General features: G+C 32.4%; 1 protein-coding gene across 2 annotated transcripts in view; it reads right to left on the bottom strand.

Annotated features, from left to right (window-relative positions):
- Positions 1–476: 476 nt before the first annotated feature.
- Positions 477–26,288, bottom strand: part of LOC106464529 (laminin subunit gamma-1-like) — a 91,621-nt gene continuing 65,809 nt past the window's right edge. For both annotated transcript variants that reach the window (XM_013924673.2, XM_013924674.2), the window contains 20 exons: positions 25,735–25,842; positions 25,123–25,259; positions 24,352–24,474; positions 22,381–22,683; positions 21,575–21,799; positions 19,043–19,228; positions 18,060–18,189; positions 17,351–17,463; positions 16,486–16,797; positions 15,827–15,964; positions 15,193–15,384; positions 14,629–14,938; positions 10,475–10,612; positions 9,797–9,974; positions 8,582–8,704; positions 7,136–7,250; positions 5,400–5,599; positions 4,247–4,405; positions 3,671–3,770; positions 477–2,563 (listed from right to left, as the gene is read on the bottom strand). In XM_013924673.2, the coding sequence (XP_013780127.1) occupies positions 2,310–2,563; positions 3,671–3,770; positions 4,247–4,405; positions 5,400–5,599; positions 7,136–7,250; positions 8,582–8,704; positions 9,797–9,974; positions 10,475–10,612; positions 14,629–14,938; positions 15,193–15,384; positions 15,827–15,964; positions 16,486–16,797; positions 17,351–17,463; positions 18,060–18,189; positions 19,043–19,228; positions 21,575–21,799; positions 22,381–22,683; positions 24,352–24,474; positions 25,123–25,259; positions 25,735–25,842 (3,544 nt within the window). In that variant the 3' untranslated portion in view covers positions 477–2,309. The remainder of the gene's footprint in view (positions 2,564–3,670; positions 3,771–4,246; positions 4,406–5,399; positions 5,600–7,135; positions 7,251–8,581; positions 8,705–9,796; positions 9,975–10,474; positions 10,613–14,628; positions 14,939–15,192; positions 15,385–15,826; positions 15,965–16,485; positions 16,798–17,350; positions 17,464–18,059; positions 18,190–19,042; positions 19,229–21,574; positions 21,800–22,380; positions 22,684–24,351; positions 24,475–25,122; positions 25,260–25,734; positions 25,843–26,288) is intronic.

Here is a 26,288-nt window from a genome sequence, read left to right as displayed (position 1 = left end):
CCGCACTGTTGGGAAAAATAACGAAACGATAAAGTACCATATAAGAAATGCGTGTAATGTAAGGAAAATAAATAATAAATTACACTGTTGTAATTTTAAAATCAATATTGTATACAATGTGTTTTGAGTCCGTTTTACTTCACCATATATAAACCTAAATTAATTTAGGTATTATTTTAGTGTTATGACATTTTATCGAATTCATTATTCGATATTATAACGCAAACTAACTGTTTAATGATTGTATACATGTTAAAGATTTATTTTCTTTTTCACCAAGACCCAAACTGTGCTGATAAGCCTTGAATAGGGGAAACTACAGTCCTCAGGAGAGGATACCACCAATCAAAGAATACATTAGGCCTCTACGTCACAGATTCCATTTTCAATTTGACCTTGGTGAAAAAGAAAAGAAACCTTTAAGAGTGTACAGTTTGATAAATGTTGATTGTAACTTAATCAACCTGCAAGACAACTTGACAAAAATGTATTTATTTATATTCCTTTGTTGTACACAAACAGAGTACGATAAAAAAATTAGCACAAATGTATATAATTTAGATGGTCATCTTAAACCTCGCTGAACTGGAAGAGATAGAAAACATCAAAAAGTTACAGAATTGCATTCTTTCTTCAAGATAAAGAAAAAAATTCCATTAAACGTTGTTACATGAATATCGGATATTAACACGATTAAAAAAAAGAGATAGCCACACTAATCTAGAGTGTGAGAATCTGAATGATTAATATGACTAAAGGAAACATTTGACAGTGTTATCACATACATACATACATACCCACACACATATATATTTTGAAACGTTATTGCACTTATTAAGACATTTTCTCCATCAATTATATGTATTACCTTTCCTTAACAAGGCAAGCAGATATACACAGCTACAAAACAATTTCCAAGTTTTTAAAGTTGATGTTACAGAGACTGTGACACTGAATCTCATTAACATTTAGTTCATTTTCACACATTTTACTCTGACCAAAAAGTAGCTAACAAGAAGTTTGGAATTAATATTGATTAAACTATGACCCAGAAGGTTCATCATTTTTACCAGTATCTCATGGAAATGAAAATAAAAAACTATAAACAACAGGTTATGTTAATTTTATATTAACAATATAAAAATAGCCATTTTTTATAACAAGAATAAACTTTTTGTCACCAAATTTGGAAAAATTGGCAATAGCACGTGTAGAGTTTTGTTTAACTTTGACTTGAGAGAGCTAGAACTGCCAGTTCACTGGACTCATTTTCAAATCATTTGTTTTCAAGTGTATAACATAATCAAATGAAATTTGAGTTTCCTCATAAACAAAATCTTACAAGTAATGGCAATACGAAAAAGGTAATTTTTATCATAATTCATATATTATAAAAAAAACATGAGGAGGTACCTTAAACTTTATACTAAACTCAAAAGCTTTGTCATAATGTAACCAATTTACATAACGAGTAAACGCATTTAATACAAAGGCACAAGATTCAAAATTACACATACGTATACATTCATACATCATAAGATACTTGTTCATGATGTATTTGTATACTTGTAAATTTGTACAGTAGTTTTAGAAAAGGCTAGCATATTAAAGTGTTATCAATGTTAAAGTAGAGGGAAGGAAAATAAACCGGCGTAATAAGAAATGTTTAATAATGTAAACAAAATATTGTCATATTTAATATTTAAAATGTCAAAGTACTTGACATTGTACAAATTGCTATCTAGAAGTAGTAAACATCTATCTAACTACAATAAGCTCTGAAATACTAGTCCATTATTTCATTTAGAGAAAACTGTTTAAGACAGATTTAAACATCCTTAAAGAACCGTCCCTTGGGTTTCCAATATGACTATAAGAATCAGAATAATTTATGCAAAATCTAATTAATTTTACAAAGACAAAAGTAACAAGAAGAAAGTTAAAGAAGAGTCTAAAGTTAAGTCTAGGGAGAGTTACAACAAATAAGAAATTTAGTAATAATGAGGAATCCACTTTTGGTTCATACTTTTGGTTGAAATAAAAGTTACTATTATAACAGAAGCATATAATATTAGCAGATCAATGATAGCTATGAACAAAAAAATTTTTTTACTTTCTATTTCAAGATTTGCAATGGGTGTAGTAATAGTATAATGATGCATGTATAATTTCAACACATTATTTAACTCAAAACCAAATAATTGGTTTTAACTGCTAAACCAGAGTTAATTTACAATCAAAGCCAAAGCCCTCATTGAAAGGCTTATCTTGACATTGAAGATTTCATTTATAAGGCCACCAGGAATTTTTTAAGGTTCCAATACAACCCTTTTATAGCACTCTTCGGGAAGAGCATCTTTGATCTCTTTCACATTTTTGACATCCTTCTTTAACTGTTCTATTTCTTTTTCATAGTCTCGCATCCACCTGTGCTGGTCATTACGAGCTTTACGAAGCTCATTCATTTGTTTGTCCAGTTTGGGATCTTTAAGTTCATCTTCTGCCTCAGCCAGTCTCTTTTCCAGTTCTTTGAGGAGGTCAAGATCAATGTCATCAAGATCATCTACACAATAAAAATATATATATTATAGGGGGCGCTCTTGCTTGCTTTTTAACATTAATTATCTGGAACTTAAATGATTGGTATTGATAGTTCATATTCCTTAATCTTTAATTGCATTCACCAAACTTAAGGACTTACAGAAATATGTACTTTAAGGAAACATGAATTTATTAACATTGTGTCACATGATGAATAATGTACTTCTAAGTTCCAAGTATTCATAAACTTTATATTTTAATGTTTGTCTTGTAAGCAAAATAGATTCTACAATAATTAATAAGTAATTAAATTTTTGAGTATGTAATAAAGATACAACTTCCTTTCATAAAAACAGAAGAAACAAACGCCAGAAAACAGTTTAGTTAGAGGTCTTACAAAAAACTGAGAGATAGCAAATTCAACTTTTTTTTTATGGTTTTGTTTATCATTCACTTATTATTCCTTCTATCATTTAGTTATATTAAAACACTAACTCATCTTCTTGTTAGAGCTTCTTGTTTGAGTATGTTTGTATTATGAAACTAACACAAGCTTCCCTTAGCGGTGGCGTACATATATGAATGTTGTGAAAGATTATGTAAATTAGCTAGTCATATGAGATGTAACCTCGTGGCCTAACCACTAAATAAAAACCCTACCTAGAGCTTAAACAAGTTACTTCACGAGATATAGTTAAAACGTATTAGTGCCGATTGTTACTTGTTAATTTTATTGATCTTGAAGTTGTTTAAATTTTGAATTTTTTTTTTCTCGAAATTAAGTTTTTTCTTCTTCTTCTGGTTCTTTCTCCAGATTCCTTTATTTATTGAAACAATTATTAACATTGATATTTATGTTGTATTGTTTATTAATGTTAGTATCAAGTCCTGGTCAGGCATAGATTTATTAGCTATGTTTTGGGTAAGTGATAAATTTTATATTCCAATTGTTTGAAAGTTTTATTTTGGAATTATGTAGTTGTAAAAGTTTAGTAAGTTAATTTTTTTTGTTTGACCCTGATTGTAGTGGCTGTTTGTTTTAGGCTGTTACAACTTGTACAGTGATCTGTGTCATATCTATCTAATTAACAATTAGGCCACCAACTTCTCTATAAAAAGTGATAATTACCAAGAGCATCCATTATTCTATCAACAGCATCCAGAGCTCCTTTCACTTTTTTGGAGGCATCTGTAGCACTTGTCTTTGCTTGGTTTGCTCTTTTAAGTGCCTGAAAGATAGAGTATGGTTAGTAAAAACCATATTTTTGGACAAAAGTGTCAAGAACATCACTGGATTTTAGTACTCTGGATGTAGACATAAACACTCTTGATATTATTATTCTTTAATTGAATTGTAAAGTTAGGTTACATTTACAGCTAAAATACCACTTCTTGTATGGATAATAGGTTGTTTTTTTAATAAACTGAACAATATTTAGAATACTCAGATCAATAGTTCTTCATACAAAAAAATGAAGTTATAATGAAAGATACTAGTCAGTTAACTAAATATTTTTAACAAAACTGTATGACTGAGAAATAAATGTGAGATACAGTTACTAAATATTTGTCCTACACACACACTCATGCAGGGACATAAGGATTGCTTTATTGTTTCAAACTTTATTTTGAAAATTTACTACTAGATGAACTCAGAACATTGTAATTAGTTGCTTTTCTTTAACTAAATGTCATGATGGCTTACTTCTTCAGCTAAACCTTCATCTTTCTCAGCCTGGTTTTCATAGTCTTTCATTCGGGCAGCAGTGTCGGCCACTTCACCAGCTAAGTCATTGGCTTGATCTCTTAACTGTCCTGCTTTGTCCTTAGTCTCATCTGCATCTTTTCTAATCCCATCTGCATCCTAAGATACAATGATTCAAACTGAACAAACTGCAAATCATGAGAATTGTTTATCAAGATTGTGTATATTAGAGCTTAAAGTACACAAAAGCCACATTTGGTTTTCTTACATAGGCATCAGTTAAATATTGAATAAACACTTGTAACTGGCAAAATGCAACAGTTTGTTTGTTTGTTTTTGATTTTGATGCTAAGCTATTCAAAGGCTATCTGTGGAAGCCATCCATCCTAGAGGGAAAGCAACTAGTCAACACCACCCACCACCAACTCTTAGGCTATTCTTTACCAATGAATAATTGGATTCAAATACATGACCCTTAGATTGTGAGTCAAGTGCCACTAGGCAAACGTCAGGCCATCTGCAATGGAATAATGTTTTAATTTATCAATAAAAAATATAGTAGTTTAGGTTAAAATAATACAAAACAAAGTGCTAAAAATATTTATTTAATACCATTTAATTTTTTCAATTAAAACTGTAATTATTTGAGGTATTAGAAACAAATAGTCTTTTCTGAAGGACCATCAAGGGGTTCTAAAACTCTTCTTTTTTTTTTTCATTTTATTATTATTATAAATGTGGAATGACACACAAGTTTTAGATTTAATGTCATGCAATTATACAAATATAAAAAACACATCAAAAGTTAGAATAACATTTTTCACAATGATAATGCAATTTCACTACTGTGTCCATACAAACTGCAATTTAAACTATTTAAATAATAAATTTTACAGCTGATGTGGAAAACTTGCTCACGAATATTAACCACACAGTATAAGTATTTTATTACATTCTTATATTATAAGAATGAGTTTCTAGCAATTAAGTATATGAGTGAATAATAATAAGTCATGATATTTATATTTATTCTATTTTTACACAGATAGTATTTCCTTTTATTCTGGTTAACTGTTTATATGTACACTTCTTACTTAATCAAATCTCATTCATTTAGGTTAGACATTAACAGAAAAATAAAAAGAATGCTTACATCTGAGGCTTGTTCTGCTATTCTCTGTGCCTCTTGAGCTATATCTCTAGCAAATACAGCATTTTGTCCAGCTCCACTGAGAGCATCCTCTGCATCCTTAGTCTTCCCCTCAGCTTCTTCAATCAACTTCTCTATTTCTGGGGCCTTTTCCAAAGCATCATCAGCCTCATCTTTACTGTCTTTAACCAGCTTGTCAAACTCTAAATGAGAAAGATGAAACAAAACCGTGTAAGAAGAGTTCCCATATCATTGTTTTATCTTTAATAAATATTTTGGAAATTTAAACTGGAACTAGGGCTTGTAGATCAGTGATAATTAGTAATGTAATATCCTGAAAAGATGCAACTCAACAGGATGCTAACGAGTGTTTGCTAAAGGTACAATAATGTTCTACTGATATTATTTGATAAATTTCTATCATTTTCTTAAAGACAGATCTAGTTCTGTTGGTTGATCTATCTAGAACAACAAAGCTTTTAACCTTGTTCCAGTACATTGAATTGAAAGGGCTTACAACACTATCTTTCCTTGGTTAAGTCAATGCTTACAAAAAAAAAGTGTATTTAATATTATTAAATAAATATACATCAAAAGCACTGGTGACAGGGATACAGTAAAATATATGACGATTAGCTTGAATTTACTGTTAATTCTAAATCAAAATATTACTTCTCATCGTTTTTGGCTTCTCTTGAGGAAGAATCCTAACAAAGAAAAATCACACACTTAAGTCCAACAAGTTGCTGTTTCTTTTAAGCTTCCAATATCTTTTGAATATTAGATACTATCAAATTCACATGACCTAAAAAATTAAAACAAGTTTTTTTTTCCAATGTTCATTTTTTCTGAAGTAATGCACTACGAGTCACACTTTTGCATCTCTGGAAAGTTTTTGTCAGAACTAATTTTAATCTATATATTATTATAAATTTCTCAATGACTTAGACGAGGGCAGCACATAGTCAAAAAAGCTATAAACATCTAAATTCAAACCTTGCAGTTTAAATGCTTTGTTTATTTTGGATATTCTTACAGAACTACAAAAAGCCTATCTGCTCTAGTCAACCCTGATTTTAAGCTGATAAACTAAAGAAAAGACAGCTAGTTAATAACACCTCCCAACACCTCTTGAGCTACTCTAGTCAAATAGAAGGATTCGGGCTGCCACTCTTATAATGCACCCATAGCACCAAAGGACTCTTGGATCCGTAGTCTTTTATAATCCACAGTATACAAAAATGGTTTATAATAAGTTAATGAAATTTTAAATGTTCAATATAGGAAAATTACTAATTTGTGTAGAGGATATACATTTGTCCCTAAAACCTTCAAGCTAGGAAATTTTAAGTTGTTTTGTACACTAGGAAACAGCTACACTTCTACCTCCAGAAAGATGGCTAAAAAATGTACTAAAAACATGTTAACAAAAATAACATTATGGAAGAGGAACTCACTAGTCAGATGATTCATCTGCAATTTGTATCTTTCTCATCCCATACCAACAGCATCTTTTCTGTGTATTCACCTAATATCAAACTAGTTCTTTGGCAAACAACAAAATTTCCCAGTTAGCTTGAGAAAGACAATCCATCTAACTGACTGTGAAATATTATCTGATACAGTATACTAGTACTGTGTGTGTGTGTGTGTGTGTGTGCGCGTGCTCTTGTAGCAAGTAATTTCGTTATCAAATGAACAATAATGGGCTACGATTTTAGAAAAGATTAAATATTTACTTTTCAGAGTATCAAGAGTTTTGTTAGCTTCCTCAAGTGTTCGATCACCAGAAGCAACAGCTTCCTTAGCTTTAGCCAGAGCAGCATCTGCATCAGCTAGCATTTCATCAGCAATCTGAAACAGTATAATACAACTTTATAATCCTTCTGTGCATATAGAAAATACTCAGGACTCTTTAAAATGTAAAAGATTAGATTTTTATACCCTTAGATAAATAAAGAAAAAGTTTCTAAAGCTTATTTACTGAAAAAAAAGTATACATTGCATTCAAACTCTTTTCTCATTGAATATTAGTTACTGTTGTTTAAGTGCAAAGCTAGACAATGGGCTATCTGCACTCTGTCTACTGTAGGAAAATGAGCCCCAGATTTTAGCACAAAGTCCATAAACTTTCCATTAACCCATTGGGGAACACTGAATATTACTAACTTTGAAAAATAATTGTTTCTTACTTTAAAATAGCATTATATCTTAAGATAACTATTCCAGAACTATGTATACAAGTTTTGAATAATAATTTAAATCTTTTAAAATACCCTTTAAATTATTGATTTGTTAAACAGAATAACATTTTAATTATAAAATATATTTTAAAGATTGTATAAATGATAAGTTATACATATAAATTTTTTAGAAGTTATGCTTTAAATGCAGAAAACTGGAAACTATTAGAAACCAGTAATCCTCACACTTGTGCTAAGAATGACAAAATGCTAATGATGTGTGTTTTTTCACATTCTTCTTAATGTATCCATTTCTCTCCAAGATTGGTGTGAAATGCTATTTTTTACATACTTTTCATTTGGAACCTGAAATGAGCAAATTGAGAGGAATGTGAAACAAAAAATCAGCTTATTTGATTTTAATCACAAATGTTAGGCCTATTGATATAAATCTTTTACAGTTCTATCATTAACATTTAGATAATGTCAGACTTTACCTATTCGAAAGACACTTGTACACCCTGTACTAATATCTATTACTTGTGTTCTTGAGAATGTTCACACTAGTGATCAAAACATTGTACCTGTTCTAAAAACAAATCTTACTTACTGTACAAGCTCTACCTTGTAACATAATATAATTAATCAATAAGTACACTAAAAACAAAACTATTAGTATCTAAGGCCTCAGTATAGAAGCTGAAACGTTGTCATCTTTCCACTCAACAGGCAGATGCAGTTCTCAAACCTACTACGTCTACTCTGCCTTAAGTTCTACTGAAATAACATATTAATATCTATTACCGTTTTATTAAGTTTTGTCTTTAAAAATTAAAGAAAGCATAGAGGAAAAGTAGGCTGTAAATTATATTTTAAATAAAAATTAACTGCCTCTCTGTCAACCTGCAGCTTGATGCAGAAGGAAGTTCTGCCCAATTTTAAGCCTAGATGGTGCAAAGTGGAGTCCTACTAAATCCAGTTCAATGTAGATGAAACAATTACCTGTTGTTGTCGTATTCCTTCTGCCAGAAGATCTTCAGCTTCTTCTTTCTGATCCTCAATCTTATCCACTAGTTGTTGGTTATCTTCAATAAGTCCATCTGCATTTCCTCTGATCTTCCTTGCCTAAAACACACATAAACAACTTCGTATTAATAATATCCCTTTACTTAGCCATCTGCTCATTACTTCAGTCTTTCTAAATAGAATTAAAACATTTTACATTTTGAAAACAGTTCAATTTTCATTATGAAAACAGAGCTTCTACAGTACCTACTGTTACATATTCCGACTTCTCCAGACCTTTCTATTAATTTTTGTTGTATAACTTCATAGTAAATAAATCTAATTTTGGGGAAAAACTATCAATTTTTGTATATCCCTCAGCATTAGAATGAACTATGTAACCACTATTGTTAGAATTCTTGAAGACAGTATGTCTTTCTTTTCAGTATTAGCATCTTTATGTATTTTTATTGCATTTTTTTTCTTAAAATAATTAACAACAGGAGCACAATTTTCTATACTCTGTTACAAAAGAGTTTGTATTTCACCCATCCATTGGACAGGTACTCCCAGCTAGTAGTTCAATATTATTTCTGTTTTTTCAAGTCCATTATTAGGCTGTTTTAGAACTTAAAGGAATGAAGTTCTAAGGTTTTTAATGTAAATATTGTACAGTCAGTCAGTTGAAGGTCTTCTCAAAAGATTAACTGTACAGTTATGTAAATTTCACATTCACGTTTTTTGGCTTTGTTTTAAAAGACTGTAGGTTGTGGCATGAAATTGTTGGTTAGTAATAAATGATTCTGTGTTTTCTGCATTGCTCCTGTGATAGCATGAGAGACCTGAAGTGAAAAGTGACAAGAAAGAAATGTCGAGGTCACCCTAACAATAAACACAAAGTATTCTGGTACAGACAAATGCCTGTGTTGCCTGTTCAGTTGAGCCAGCCCTAACAATGTAGCATAAATTCTGTTTATAAATTAATAGATGTACATTTACATATGTCCAGTATAGTTCCACATCTCTAGCTCACCAAAACATATTTTGGAAAATACGAAAGTCCAGAATTATTAATTCCATCATTCTTTTGGCAACAAAATTCAACTTTCCTGTTTAAAGTTGTTTTATTACTAAATAAACCACTCTTTCAAGTTATATTGTGTGTTATGGTCTGTTAAAGGTTTTTTATTGGGTTTTTTTTACTAAACACACCTCTTCAATTATCTCTTGAGCTTGGTCTTTCATTTTTGGCACATCAATGTTTGGTATGGTTACAGAACTAGCATCTGTGTAAATATCAAGAGCATCATCATATGCTTTATCAGCTTCATCTTGTGATTCTCTTGCTATATCTCTTGTCCTCTGAAGGAGGTCTGCAGTATCATCTAATCTAAAGTTGAAATGAAAAGTCTTCAATAATGATAATGGTTGTTCTTTCCACTAAAAAGATTGAGCTCAAACTGCATTTAGATTTATCAACAGGTAATTTTTTTTTAAGAACATTTTAGGAAAACAAGGAAATTCACGTTTTTGCATTTGGTTTGAGAGTCGCTTATTTCTCAACAAATTTATTCACTTATTTTAAGATTTTAGGCTACAATCTTGGCTTTGGAAGTACTGTGAAGTTATTAATGATCTACAGTTCTCTGGTATATAATTTTTTAACTTTTGTTGGGAAATTTGTGAACAAAGACTGAATAATTACTCAAAATATGTCAGGAGTAACATAATTATAATAACTCCAAAGATGTCAGGAGTAACATAACTGAGTGAAGAAAATTGCTATTTGAGCTGACTCATTAAAAAATACATATATATATAGTATTTAAATGCTAAAAGACATCACTAAACAGATATAACACATTTGTGGAAGTTACAAAAATTACATACTTATTTCTCAATTTTCTGATTTCATCTCGAGTCTCGTCTTGGGTATTGAGTGTATCCTTGGCCAACTGGTAAGCTTCTGTAGATGTATTTAAAGCTTCTTCAGCCAACTTTTCAATTTCAACTGCTTCCTCTTGATGCCTATTAAGTGAAAAATACTGATTTGAAAAAATGGGTAGTATAAGATCAGTTAAGAGAAACAGCTTCAATATAAACAACCTAGTACATGATACAGTCACAGTTAAGAGAAACAGCTTCAATATAAAAAACCTAGTACATGATACAGTCACAGTTAAGAGAAACAGCTTCAATATAAAAAACCTAGTACATGATACAGTCACAGTTAAGAGAAACAGCTTCAATATAAAAAACATAGTACACAATACAGTCACAGTTAAGAGAAACAGCTTCAATATAAACAACCTAGTACACAATACAGTCACAGTTAAGAGAAACAGCTTCAATATAAAAAAAACTAGTATACCATAAAGTCACAGTTAAGAGAAACAGCTTCAATATAAAAAAACTAGTATACCATAAAGTCACAGTTAAGAGAAACAGCTTCAATATAAACAACCAAGTACATGATACAGTTGTTAAGAGAATCATCTTCAATGCAGGATAAAAAAAAAACAGTTAAGACCAAAATCTTTCACAGCATATGCACAAATAAAAGTATGAAATTGTTTTAATTTTTATTCAAGACAAGGTTACTGAAGAACTGAAGTCAGTGTATTTTTCCAAACAACAAAAACATATAACATGAAAAAAAAAATGTAATAATGACAAGTGACTAGGACTTGTGGACCGTGTTATCGATACCCAACAACCCCAACCATAAGTAAACAGAGTGCCGTTTGTGAAACAACCAGAATTAAAAGAGGAAATGAGCAACGGCCATAACCGAACAAACTCCCAAAACTACCATTGGAGCAAGAAGTATGAGCAACTGAACCCAGCATTATGGGGTCTTGGCAATGCCTTGACTCAACCATAAGAACAGGGAAAGCTGTAACCACTATTACAAGTAAAATCATAACTCACTCAACCATATATGTAGGGCAGAGACATCCTATATCTGGAATTATGAGGAGGACAAGCAACATTCACCCAACAGAGTATATAACGTACTGTTGCCGGTATTATGAGGCAGACAAACTCTCTCAAACTCAACCGTAGAAGCAAGAAAGAATCTTCTACAACCAGAATTAACGAAAAAGAGAGGCATCTACTAGACATAACTGTAGGAAAAGGACATTGTCATCCTGAACCCGTAATTACAAGGAGGATCCCATGTAGGCTGGCCCCAATTATTACTTGATCATTGGTTTTGATAAGTGTGGTCTGCCCAGGCATAAAACATCTGGTAAAAGCACCAGTAGGGAACCAGCTTTGCCCTCATCTCACTGAGTGGACAAACGAGCATAATTACAGTAACATGAAATTACACACAGGAGGAAGCCTCCATGGTCCACAACCTCAGCAACTGAGAAATGAGAGTGGTAAGGCCTCCTACGCTCCACTAGAAGAAAAGCAGGGTGAGTGGGTAAAAAGGTGGTGGTGAGTCTGGAGGAACATCACAAGGAGTCAGTGCAATGGGTCAATGGGTGACTGCATTTCCCTATTTTGAAAAGCAGACGAAACCCTATTAAGGAATTAAAGGAGTGGCAGGGATGGGCATAAATCTCCTTCTGCTTTACTCATGAGTGATGGTCCACCAAAGATATAGTTTTAATGATTTCTAGTACTCAGATATACACCACCATGAAAGCACCCAGTGGTCTTACAGAAGCAACCCATCTCAACCATGAGCATTATATAGTTGCTTCGATGTGGGTTTGAGACAAAGCATACCTGACCAGGCAATGCCCACCACAAGGTGGGATCCATAAAGAAGATGCTAAGATTAGGGAAGCTGAAAGAAAACAGAGATGAAAGGATGCGATAAGACTTACGCCAGGCAAAGCCGAATAGACGTGTGTAGAGTCGCTATGGGAGGAAGACAGCTGGAGAAGTTGACAAACACAATCAGTGAGAGTAAGAGGTTACAGAACACTGAAGGGTTCCAGAGAATAAGGAGTCAGGTACACAAACCCTGAAAGAAGAAATAATGTGCCACATAACACCTGAAGGAACGAATTGGACAAGAAAGCCTGTCTTCATCAGAATGGAAGTATAGGTGGAAAATGGAAAGTAAGGAAGTAGGTGTGAAAGCCAGAACACAATCACTGGCAGTACAGGTCCCAGGGAGGAAGGACCGAGGTCAGGGTAAAGGATGACATAGTAGGAGTGGTAAGGATGTGGGTAACATGAATTGTATAAAAATCTGAACGATGAAAGCCACAAGCAAGGAGGAGAAGAATTTAGGTCGTGAGGGAGGGATGGTAGATTGAATATTAAGACAAAGGTTGAAATTTAGGATGGGAAAGAGCATAAAGGACTACAATGAGATTCCAATAGGTAAAGCAAAGGAGTAGAAGGGACAGGAGAAGACAAAACCAGGAAGAAATGGAAGGAGATATACACGGCAGCCCGAAAGCTGAACATGGATGAAGGGGACAACCCTTTGACAAACTATTGGGTGAAGAATAGGGAAGGAAGGGTAGGAAAGACAGAAACCAAGGTGAAGAGGCTAAAGTTGGAGGTACACTAACAACTGTGGGAAACAGACATTGAAGAAGATCTCATAGAGTCAGACCCTGGGCTGAGACAATGAAGAAGACAAAACCATGCATGAAAACAGAGAGTGATGACACCTGTGGAACAAGGGACCACTTTGTTATGAGAATCTTGTTGGAAGATAATCAAACCACCACCAGATGGAAGGAGCCAGGAAAAAAAGCAAGCAAAAATCACAATGTGATGACAGTGGGCTCAGAAAAAAAAAAAAGAAAGACCCAGGATCTTAAAGCACAGAGACCAGGAATTAGTACCCCCTGGTTCAGTGATATAAGTGACTACAGTGGAGAGGTGGGAATGTACTATAACAACCCCTGTAGGAGAGAAAGAAGATGATACAAAGCTCTACGAACCACCAAAGGCTCAAGAAAGGTGATATGGAGAAAGAATCTTTGATTGACCAGAGACAAGAAATCTCCTGGGAGTTGAGGTAAGAATCTCAGCCCCCTAAATAGGAGTATGGGAACAGACATAAATCCAGACAAGGCAGAGTAAGCAGCATCCACACTGCATTCTGTACTCTGTTCAGTCACCAAGTCAGAGATTTGAGCAGTTCCAATGATCATAGTGTTCATTGAAGGGTACGCATATGAGTCTGACCCATAGGAATGAGAGCTTTCAAGGAAGTTCACATCCCCAAAGAGATAGAACATATCAAGCCATAAGAAAGGTGAGGGATGTGTGAACTGCTCGCTCCAAACCCAAAGAGGAGAAGGGTGGACCCGACTGAGGTTGGAAAGAAGAACCCCCTAAATTAATGGGGTATTGAGAGGGGTTAGAATGAACTTCCCCCTTGTCATAAGGAAACCAACCCATTCTGCATCTTGTAGGAGCAGAGGAGTGTGAACTCTGGAGTGACAACAGGAGGAAGTAAGCAGGAGCCAGTCAAACCAGAGAAGGAAGAGTGCAAGACTCACAGAGTAAAAAAGTCAGGCAAAAGTTTGTATTCCCCAACAAAGCATGTAAAAAAGCTATCTAAGCCGTGTCATGCCAATCGAGAAAGTGAGGAATGAGCAGGAATAGCAGAGGGAACTAGTTGCACCATTACAGGTGGTACAATACTATTGGTGGAGAATAATCACATAATACGTAGATATTCAGAAATGGTGCAAAACTGGCGAGTTTCAGAAATTGTTTTCATTTTCATCCTATTTCAGATTAAACTGGTAAACATATTTATCAATGGAATAATTTCTTCAGTGTCTCATTTTATGTAGAACTCTAAAGATGCATCAGCTCTATTAATTTACATACCTATTTTATACCTTGACTCTTGTACTCATTTATATGTCATATCATATTGTTGACCAAACTTATCATTTTCCTGATTTGCTTTATGTCTTGTTGCATATGATAGTTCAGACACCTAGTGAGAATAGTGTGACCAAAATTATCATGTTATTGATTTACCCTTATTTTCTGTTTCCTGCATATTTTTAGGTATGCAACTAAACTGTTGACAGAAACATTTAACTTACTGATCTGCTCTATGTCTTGCCTCACGGGCTATTTCAGACATACGATGGGACTGCTGACCAAATTTATCTGATCTTTCCTTGGCCTTTTCTAAAGCATCCAGTCCCTCAGTTTCCAGGAGTTGGCGAGCATTTGCTAGTGCATCTTGGGCACGTTTAATTGCTTCCTCTGCAAGTGTAATGTTGCGTCTCCCTTCTTCACTGATGTCTCCAGCATCATCAATTTTGTCAGCAACCTTTCCAGCTGTTTTCTGCACATCCTCAATCCTCTTTCTCAGTTCATGCAGCTGGCCCAATAAGTTTCCATCTCCACCTGCAAGAAGTAGATAAATTGTATATCAACAGTTTTAAAAGTATAGAGTAAAACGTTCCTTAGTGCAAGCCTGTGGTTTACATACTGAATAATTTTTCAAAATGCACATATTCAAAAGCATATGAAATTGCAAGACAGATACTGATTTGAAACAAAATCGCCAACAATTACCTAACAGAAAATACATTACAGGATAACTTATGAGGGAAACCGATTGTTCTAGATTACCAAATGTTAGCTTTAGTTTTCAGTACCTGAAGCTCTCCTTGCATCATCTAGTAATTCATCAACACGTCTCATGACTTCTTCCAGTTTCTTTTCAAAATCCACGTCATCAACAACTTGAGGATTTTCTCTGATTTCATCCAATAATCTGGCCAACTCATCAAGCTTATCTCTGTGTTCATTTACTGCATCTTGTACCAAATTGTAGCAAGGAGGACAATCTATTAAACAAGCATGTTAGTAGTGAATTGAATTAATCACGTTCCAAGATATCTTGCTTTAGCAAATACAACTACAGTAGATAATGTCAAACCCAAAATAAACATTAATAAATCATTTACATAATCTATATGTGTGTATTTTTTGAAATATATATAAATCTGAAATTTGTCAGAATGTGAAAAAATGTTTTCATCAAGTTGCAGTTATTCTATGAGTCAAAGGATTTCTTAATTAAGATAAAAATTATTAATAAACCACAATAACAAAAAAGGTCTTGGTAATACAGTGATTATCATTAAGAGATAAAGCTAGATCAAGGAAAATTTAATAACAAAAAATATTAATTATAGAGAGACAAATGTGAAATTGATTTGCTTTTAACACAGATAAATTTTTTAAAAAAAACTATAAAATTTGATACAAGAATCACAACATAGTTACCAATACATCCAGCTTCTTTGTTGTACTTGTTTTCTTTGCATCTGTCACAACGTCGGCCCTCAACATTAGGCTTACACTTACACTGTCCGGAACTGTCACACTGTGGTGAAGTAGATCCTACAGGGTCGCACTCACATGCTGAAATACATTGTTTCATCTTATTTCATAAGTTTCTATACTTTTTTATTTAATGAATTATTTTTTTATGTAATTCCTAATGTAAGCATCTTTTTTTATTTTCCAATTTTTTTGCACATTAAAATCAAATAAATAACTGTTAGACAACTATCTGCAATGACTCTTGTAAGTCTACTTTTTTGTAATATATAATAATATTTAAATGATATGCTATCTTTTTAGTTTATTCCTCTAGCAAGTTTATTCATATTTATGATAATAAACTAAAATTATTGTTTGCTTGTTGAATTTCATGCAAAGCTACTTGAGGGCTATCTGTACTAGCGTCCTTACTTTTGTAATAGACCAAAAAAAAGCAGCTAATCAACGCTAACCACTGCCAACTCTTGCACTACTCTTTACCAACAAATAGTGGGATTGTAATGTCACCACGGCTGGAAGGGCAGGCATGTTCAAGGATGGGGTTTTATTCTACAACCTGCAGATTTCAAATTAAGTGCCTAAAAATTATAGACACTTACGTATGCAACCATCCAAGGAATAACCATAATAGTTAGGCAAGCACGATTCACATCTCTTTCCAGTAATTCCTGGACGACAGAAACATTGGCCAGTTCTCACATTACAGGTTCTATTAAATGCTCCAATGGGATCACAGTTACACAGCTCACAGCCATTTCCACTGTCCAGATTCCAGTAACCATCATCACACAGGTCACACTGACGTCCAGTTACATGAGGTTTACAGTGACATCTACCACTTCCCAGGTCACACGTGAGAATTCCATTATCAACAGCTTCAAGTAGTGTCCCAGGTGGATAACAGTTGCAAGCTAAGAAAGTTAAAGAGAGATATTATATCTTTTTTTTCATTATTTAGTTCTTTACAACTTAAAAATTAATGTGTGTATTTGACTAAATAAGTTTTAAGCATCCTGACTAAACAATAGTTCTTCTTTCTAATGTTAAACTTTTTAACTGGCATAACAAAATTCAACACAATACACAATAATGTAGTAAAGATGTTACGATGCATTGTTTTAAATGTATAATGATAAGAAGTACTGTGGATGGGACAGATCACAATTCATAGCTAAAAGGTAAAAAATACTGAATATAAATAATATTATTTGTTTACCAGCTACCTATAAAAAAACTCAAAACAGGAACAACAAAAGAATTACCTCCAGCACAAAGAAATATGGTTCAAAGTGAAGCCCTAATCCTGGATGACTTAAACACAATGGATTAGAAGCATGACACTAGTGGAAATTACACATAATTACTTTTTAAAGAAAAAATGTACTTGCATTAAATTTAAAATAACTCCTTGCATTTAAAATATTATCTTATTATTTATGTGATGGTATTTCAAAAGTAGATTACCTTTGCAATCTCCTTTGGGCACTGCCAGGGCATCACCATAGTAACCAGGAAGACAGGTTTCACAATGGGGACCTCCTGTGTTGTATATACACTTTAAACACTCTCCAGTTGTCCTATTAATAAAGAAGTAAAAAGTGGAATTCATTAGATAAATTCTAAAAACTAACTTGTACGCTGTATTAGTACCGAATAAAAATAAATTATTATTCTATCAATTTCTTATGGAGCACATCTTATTACTTAAACTTTTATCCTCTTTCTTTACCTGGGGTTAATAATCTATCATTCATTAACATTAACTGAGAGTTTTTGATTTGTTTTTTTATTTCTTTTAAAGACTGCCAGAAGATGCAACTGTAAAATATCAAAAATTTTGAGCAAATTTTCTCTGGCTAATGAAATTACTTTGCTTATAGTAAAAAAATTATTCATGTCAAATTATGTTCCATTGGTTGATAGTTTGTATCCTAAATCTAGTTGTGCTGGTGAGAGCTGATACTACCAAAATTGCTGTTCTTCTCTGGACTTGGGTTACCTAAAGTTAGCAAACATGTTTTCCTATCACAAGCCACCTCTACAGAAAGTGAAGAAAGTCCTAGTTTTTAGGTTTAACTGAAAAGCTGAGTATTTTCAAGCTGATAATAAAGGTGTGTGTACTTGTTTAAACACTAGGTGAAAGTACAAATTGTCTTTAAAAATGAACACTCACTTGTTACAATTCCCAACAGCATTCAAATCTATATTTTCATTACACTCACAGCTCTCACAGGGTCTTGAACCTCCATAATGTCCATTTGGATCACCAAAGTAACCATCAACACAAAGATCACACTTGTGTCCTGAAAAGTATGAAATTATCAAAAAAATTTTAAACAATATCTTTAGGATGGCATAATTTCTTCAAGACTAAAGCAAGGCCTAATTTCAAGTAGTTTTTTTCCCCTAATATTTTTGATAAGTTATCACTGCTTCTTTTAAGCAATCAAGCCACTTGGTAATAGCAGAATACACAAGTTGATGAAACAAAAACCAGATGTAATATTGTACAAGATTCTTTCTAAATTATGAGAATGGCCAAGAGTACATGCACAATGAAAAAGGTAATATGTAGCAATAACAATTTACATTTTGACAGCAAAACTGACACCAGAATGTCATGGAGTATTAGTGATAACAATCTATAACCTGGAATGTAAGCAAAAACTTGCACTCCCAGAAATTGCTTGATAAGGCTTATTCTGCCAATCAACATAACTAATAATTAAAAATATTATTCCTTTAAATACAGATACTTGGGTTATGGTTGCTAAGCTAATACGCAAGTTAAAAGTTACAAATGGGCTTCACTAGCCCTTATGTTAGAGAGAAAACAGCCTACACGCAACTTCATTACATTTTATTTTACCTCACCAATGAGTTACGCTAGTTAACGTATTCCATCCCTAAATCTGTCTGGGATATTACATGAATAGTTTAAAATAATATTTAAAAACACAATGTTTAAAACACATAACTATGTTTAAAACAAGATCAATTAACTCTGAAGTAAAAAACCTTGTACTTCTTGACAGTTTTGTAATGAAATATCAGAAGTACACTAATAATATGATCAAGAAGACACAGGACAGGCTTACTACAAGTAAACTTTAAGGCAACAGATTCCACAGACATTGAACACTTTAAACAACTAACCAGCATAGCCTGTTGGACACTGTAGGCAAGCAACTTCCTCATCAAGAAGGATCACACAAGCACCATTATTTGGACAGGGACAAGGCTGGCAGTCATCATGGGTACCCTGTAAGGCATTTCCATAATAACCAGTAGCACAATGTTCACAATTATCACCTGCAGTGTGGTGTTCACATATGCAACGTCCTAGAACAGAAAAACCGATTTTTTTTCCATCAAAAAAACATATCACACTTGACATGTACACATGAATAAACAGGAAACTGAAAATAAACTATTGGTTAAGTCTAATTTTTTTCTACTTTATTCATATCTTCAGTTGACAAAATGTGACATTTGCATAATTTATTGATAAAACTTGTAATACAAGGGCAAGTTCATAGGGTTAACTTTTTAGTATTTTTCTAGCTTGGAAATGTATACACAAACACAGAGTATTTGGAATAGTTATAAACATGATGAATAAAATAGAAAGTTCAAATATTATGGAAATGCTCTACCACTAATGTATGAAAATAAACTGCACAAGAGTACAGTCATGTGATGAAACATTATATTGTGATTGGCCTTCATCCAACCAATAAAACAGTACCATACCAGTGTGATGAATATAAACATATAGGCAGTCATACAATTCTCAGCAGTAGTGTGGTGAATGCACCTATAACTCCAAGATCAGAAATGTCACATAACAAATTTGTAGAAATCACGGTTTTTGACTGGTGAAGGCTACTCCATGCAACAGATTAAGGTGAAATTTCATGTTTCAGTAGAAATTGTACGGAAACTGAAGAGAATACAAAAACTAGTACTGTTAATAACAGAAACAACTGAGGTGGAAAGCTTAAACTCTTCAAACTGATGTTATGTAACTCAAGGCATGTTCTTTATATGATACAATGTCCACAGCCAGGATTTTGTAAAAGTGGGGCTGCTGAAAATTAGTGCTCAGAACTACATTCTGGAGGAATATGGAGTATGTGTCACGACTGCTAGTTCAGTTGTAAATTTAGGAATGAGACAAAAGATACAGTAATTAAATAACTGATACTTTTCATTCATTTCATACCATTCAGAACTGCTTTCTTTCTTCAAAAAGTGAGTAATGCATGATTTTTGTTTTTTTATCTTCTCATTTTAGCCCTTCTAAACAATGTTATCATGTTGCCATCTTGTATTAACACTGCTTCTTTTTTATAGTGTTTTAGATGATTTATGACACTCTAGTGTCTTATGAATGTATTTATGATGTGCCTTGACTAATCTAGACGAGTTAATTTACACTAAATTTGACTAAGTAATGTTAGGCACTAGAAAAATGTTGCTGCATTACAATATCATCATGTAATTATGCTAATAATTACAAGTAATAATAGTGAATAAATAATGCAGTGCTAATTTATACTAATTATACATTCAGTAGTTTTATCTCTAAAAGAGACACTCCACCATTAAGGGTGGGTTTGATCAAACACATTAAAAAACCCCTGGCTCTGGTGCTAATTATGATCAACCAGAGGAGATTTCGCAAATGGCCTCATTGTAAGTGCAGGTGAGAATGTTATCTCCAGAGCAGTTGGATACACATTAGCATGAAGTGGCCTCAATGAGTACGTAGCTGCTCAACAACCATTGCTTAGAAGAGATAACTACAATAAAAGGCTGAAATGGACATTAAACTTAAAACAATAGAATGAACAAAGTCAGAGGATGAATCCAAATTAAAATTGGCAACAACCTATAACAGTTTGTTTGACAACAGAGAGGAGAATGACATTATGATCAATATACAACGTATACAAAGGTATAAGTGGATCCCTATTCATCATGTTATTCCCACAATAAAAAGACAGGTTAAACAAGAAAATGACAACAAGCATGCAGCAAATGTGGTGAAACAATAACTGGTGATAAAATCAGGCCATTGGGACAGTTGCAACCATGGCTTGATCTGCACAGTCCTACTTTGAATATCATTATGGATGTATGAGCTTTTATGGAAACTGAAAAGGTCAAATGACAACCAAATAACTTAGTTGAAAAATAGTGAGTAATACAGGACATTTCCAATAATATTTTGCAATACTACATTAATACACTTATGGCAGCATAAAAAAGGGGTACTGCTCTGCTTACAGAAAATACAAGTACATTGTTTATTTTGATACACTTTTCTTTTGCATTTTCTGTAATATGTTGTACTTGAGACAGATTTACTATTTAATTGCAAATAATCACTGTTTGTGACTCCTGTATTTGTATCACCAGTACGCTTCCATAATTATTTCCAATAATGTATATAAAACTACTTCTATTTAATAACCAAAATTCTCTATGCTTTACCTACTAGAAATTCAGAAAGTATTGTAACCTGGAGTTTTATTTCAAGACATTATTAAAAGGCAAAAACCATGTTTAATATTCTCTAAGTAAATTGTAATAATTTTTAATTATATTGTGTAAACGAAGTTTTTAGCAACAATATGTGTTGTCTCTTATCTTAATTCTGTAAGGTTCACATGTTTGTTTCACCTGATTCAGAATCACAGTACTGAGCATGACCATTACAATTGCATGGGACACAACGTGCAAACTTGCCACCACCAGGTGGATCATGTCGAAATCCTGGCCCACAGGACTCGCAGAACTGGCCAACATAGCCATCAGGGCACGTACACATCTCTATCCAAGTAGCTTCAAATCCAACTGGTGAACGATGAGCTGAGTCAAGCTGTACGTTATCCAGAAATCCAGCTCCTATTTGACAAAAAAATAAATTACTGTTAACCAGAAACAAGTAATTTCTTTAAAATATCTACTTTATTAATCTATACTTTTCTATAATTAACAATTGGTTTTTATTTTTCTTCTTCTTATAAAACCATTGTCAATTTATTCTTTTTTTATTTTTGGGTAGTGCTCTCCTATACAAAAGAACAAGCTGAAAATGATTACAGAAGATCCAGTTTAACTTTTTTCAAAAACAAAGTGAAACCTTGTATATAAATAATAACATCTTCCCCTTGGTACTGAAGTTTCTCAGTTTTTTAGTTTCTAGAACTATTAGTTTATTACCAACACCAAAACAGTTTTACTTAAAAACTGATAATTCTTCAGACACAGAAGTATATTATACAGCTACTTAAATTAGAAAACATGTGAGATGACAGTAACAACAAGTTATCTTACATGCGAATACCTATTTTCATTTGGATATGAAAGGGTGATGTTTTTACTCATCTTATCACAAGTGCATTTAAATATTAAAATGTAATTTGATAATGAGTATTAAAGGTAAAAGTAAGTATTCTTATTATGGTATAATTAATTAATGGTACCATCTGCCGAGTATGTTCCTTTGATCTTGATAGCTGTTAAGTTTGACAAAATACTAATGAAGTCCAGGGCGCCTATCCGAGGGTTCCAGCCATAAATGGAATGTTCGTTAAGTAGAAATCTGTACTCTTGATTCTTAACATTTGGTAATGGATTTCCTTGGCCAAATATTGGTTGTGATATTGTAAGTCCTGAACCTTCCAAAATGATATCTTCCACTGTTGCTTGAGGCACATTATCACCAATTCTCAGGGTAAAATGGAGGAACTGATTATATGAGCTTTTCTGATCACCCAAATATCGACCTGAAACAATAAAAATGCATATACATATACTTAATTTCAAGAATTCAAATATTTACATGATGTATGATGACAAATATTTACATGTATGATGACAAAGATGACTAGAAACAAGCTTAAAATAATTAACACATACATAAAAACAAAACTATAACTTATGCAAATATCATTTTTTGTTTTTACCTGAAAAATAGGGGTAAAAAAATTAAGCTCTTTAATGTTAGAAGATAAGAGTGCTAACAAACCAACACTTTAAACCTTTGTACTAGAGAAGATACAATAATGATACTTTATGATTTTAAGGATAAATTGCAGATTTATGGATTTCGAAAGTATCAACATTTGAATATTAAATGTAGAATTAAAAGCAAATGAATCTATTTTACCACTTTTGAATGCAAAAGTTGTTAATCTAGGTGATAAGATTGTAAGTAATTGCTATCATAACTCAACTTTTCCCAGTTTTTATTTCATTTTACAAATTACATTCCTTTTGAGTAAAAGAAATATTTAATAAATATTCTAATTCATTGAGCTTATAAAATAGACTATTCCTTCATTGCCTTTCATCATGAAGATGAAAATACAAATAGTTCTTTACAAAAAATCATCTTTCATTTTTGGTTGCTAACATTATCAAGAAATATTTACAGGTTTTTCTATAAGACAGTGAAGTGCACTAGAACAAAACAATTAACCTATTGTGTTTTACCATGTACAGGAGAACATGTTTGAAATAAAATAAAATGTAAAAGTGTTAAATTGTAAGGTTTATCCTCAAATTCATCTTGAAATTGTGTTTAAGCCTACTATTTACTTGAGCAATTGGTTTAAGCTTTAAGACATTGTTCTGAAAACACAGTGCTCTTATATCATCTACAAATGTGGGCTCAAGCATCCACTGTATGAGTTCAAGAATTAAGGAACATGAAAATAATAACCCATATAATCAGTCAGATATCCTAGCTATCCTCCAACATGCTTCACAATATTCACCATTCAAGATTTTCACATTTTAGGAAGTGCATCAAATGAGAGAATGCTGAGACTGAAACTTTGTGGATATGTAACACTTACCAAAGCAAGAGGATTAAAGTATGTTTATGACTTTCGTAAACCCAGTTTACCAAGAAGACACAAAATACATGCAGAACAACAGCATGAAGATTTAGAAAACAAACTGAATGTATCTGACTTAAGATATATTCTATATTAATTATAAAAGGGTAAATATGATGATATCAATATCACCACGACTGCTTTGAAGGAAACTCGCAAGACGTATGTGTGTATGTGTGCTAAAGAATATTAATAAATCTCGCTAAGGAATAGAACAAATACTTATTGCACTGATAAGACATTCTTAAATGAATTATGATATATTCTAACCATGAAAAACATGAAAGTCTTCAAAAATTCTGTGCTTGAAAAGAGCTCTTTCAGAAGTTACTTTAGAGAAACAATGTTGTTTCCAATCAGCTGTTTAATAATCCAATGCTTACAGTATTTATTTTTCTATCTGGGAGTTGTCTGTTGTCAATGAAAGTGAATTGATTTTATGCTCAAATATAAGATCAGTTTATACATTTCACCTTGACGATTTGAGGAATATTTTCTTAATTTTTAAATCCCTTGACACTTTTTTTTATAATAAATAATTGAATTTCTTACCAGGAGCAGAAAAGTACACTGAGTCTATCCCTGATGATTCCACTCCTATATTCTGAATAATGGCATTATACTGAAAACCAACCTCTTCACCTGAATGAAGCTGAGCTTTCCAGTTTTCTTTCCCTGAATAAATAAATAAAAAAATTAAGGTATGTCTAACACTTCCACCATAAATTGTAGTTTGAAATTTGAGTTCAATATTTTCAGACAACTTTATACACATTTTACGTGATTATCAGGGATTATAAGGTTAAAAATAAAGACTTAAAAGGAAACAAGTAATTTTAATACTATTCACTTATTTTGAGATTTAAATCAATAAAGTTAGATAACTCATGCTTGCCATTTCAAGAGGGTCAAACCAAAAATGGTATATCAAGTTACTTCTGGCCTAGCTACTCTCTTAAATAACAGCAATAGAGTTAAATGATCTTATCTTAGTTAAAACTGCACTTTTTAAAAAAAAGCAACTTGGGAAGGGATCAAAGGTTAACTTTCATACAAATTTTGGTCCACTGTCCCATAATAAATTTTGAACATAAATGTTTGATATAGAAACCTACATAGATAAATTTCATATACAATAGTGGATTTTCAAAAGCAATTCCTAGATAATTCCTACAAGATCTCTTCTTTTGAATAGACTGGTCCTAAAGAATGGCTTAGAGATATAGATATCAGTTATGTACTCTGATAAAATTGTTTATCTTGCTACTTAGTGTTAAAAGCTGTTAAACAAACCAAAGTATAATTAAATTCAAGTTTCCTTACCTCTGGTGAAAGAACTTTCAATAGAAATTTTTGAATAACCAGGGGCACTTCTACATACCGAAGAATGACCATAACAGAAACAAGTAAGACACCCAAATTCATTCACTTCTTGCAGGCTGAAGAATCCAGGTTTACATCTGAATAAAGGTTAATAAGGAAACTTAATTTATGCACAAGCTGTGCTGTCTAAAGCTTCAAGTGACACATTACTAAAAAAGAACTTTCATGAGTAACTTTTTTAGTGAATATTAAGTTCTAGTTTAGCAACCTTATTTTATATGTCAGTAAACAATATTTGTAATACAGTTCTTTCTATGCAAACAAATACAGAGAACTACGTGGAAGAATGTCATCTTCATTTTAAAACAATCTTCACTTTTCATTCTTATAACAGTAAACATTCACTTACAAAAGGTGTTATATAGAACTTAATGTACAACTTAAAAGACTGTGCAAGAGAAAATAAACAAAACTTTATTACAGTTTCATTAACAGCTGAATTAAACCCTTATTTTTCTACATAAATCAAAACATGAGGTCCTAACTAGGAAACTCTTAAAGATTAAAGCTATTATATTTTCCTAATGAATGTTATGAAATGCACAATTTTACCTGTCACAATGTTGTCCTTCCACATTCTCCTTACATTGACATATTCCAGTTACAGGGTCACAGGTTGGTTCATTGTTCACACTTCCAGCTAAGTTACAGCCACAAGGCCTGCAATAATTGATTAATAACTTGATTTTCTTTCCTAAACAGTGTACAATTAGAACCTCATAAGTTTTTGTGCTGTTTTATGATTCTGGGGTAAAAACAAAATAAGATTATTAATCTTCTAACTTTATTGTGGATAATTTTCAATTAAACTTTAAATTACATTTCTATAAAACTTGTAATAATGTGTTACGAAACACCAATTTTCATAAATAACAGTGGAGAGTAGCAAATATATTAAGCATGTCATTTGTCGAAACCCAGTAGTTCCAGTGCACAAGCACTGAAATTTCATCTTAAAATACATGTTTAAAAAGGATTTTATTCTGTTTTGACGTAGCTTCAAAGGTTTCCATCATATATATATATATATATATATATATATATATATGTATATATAACACGTAGTTTAATTAAAGTTTACTTATTCTTAGTTTAAACATTGTCTT

The sequence above is a fragment of the Limulus polyphemus genome, unplaced genomic scaffold (genome assembly GCF_000517525.1).
Source record: "Limulus polyphemus unplaced genomic scaffold, Limulus_polyphemus-2.1.2 Scaffold1678, whole genome shotgun sequence".
NCBI lineage: Eukaryota > Metazoa > Arthropoda > Merostomata > Xiphosura > Limulidae > Limulus > Limulus polyphemus.
Note: the sequence above shows the minus strand (reverse complement) of the source record. Positions and strands in the feature narration are given on the sequence as shown.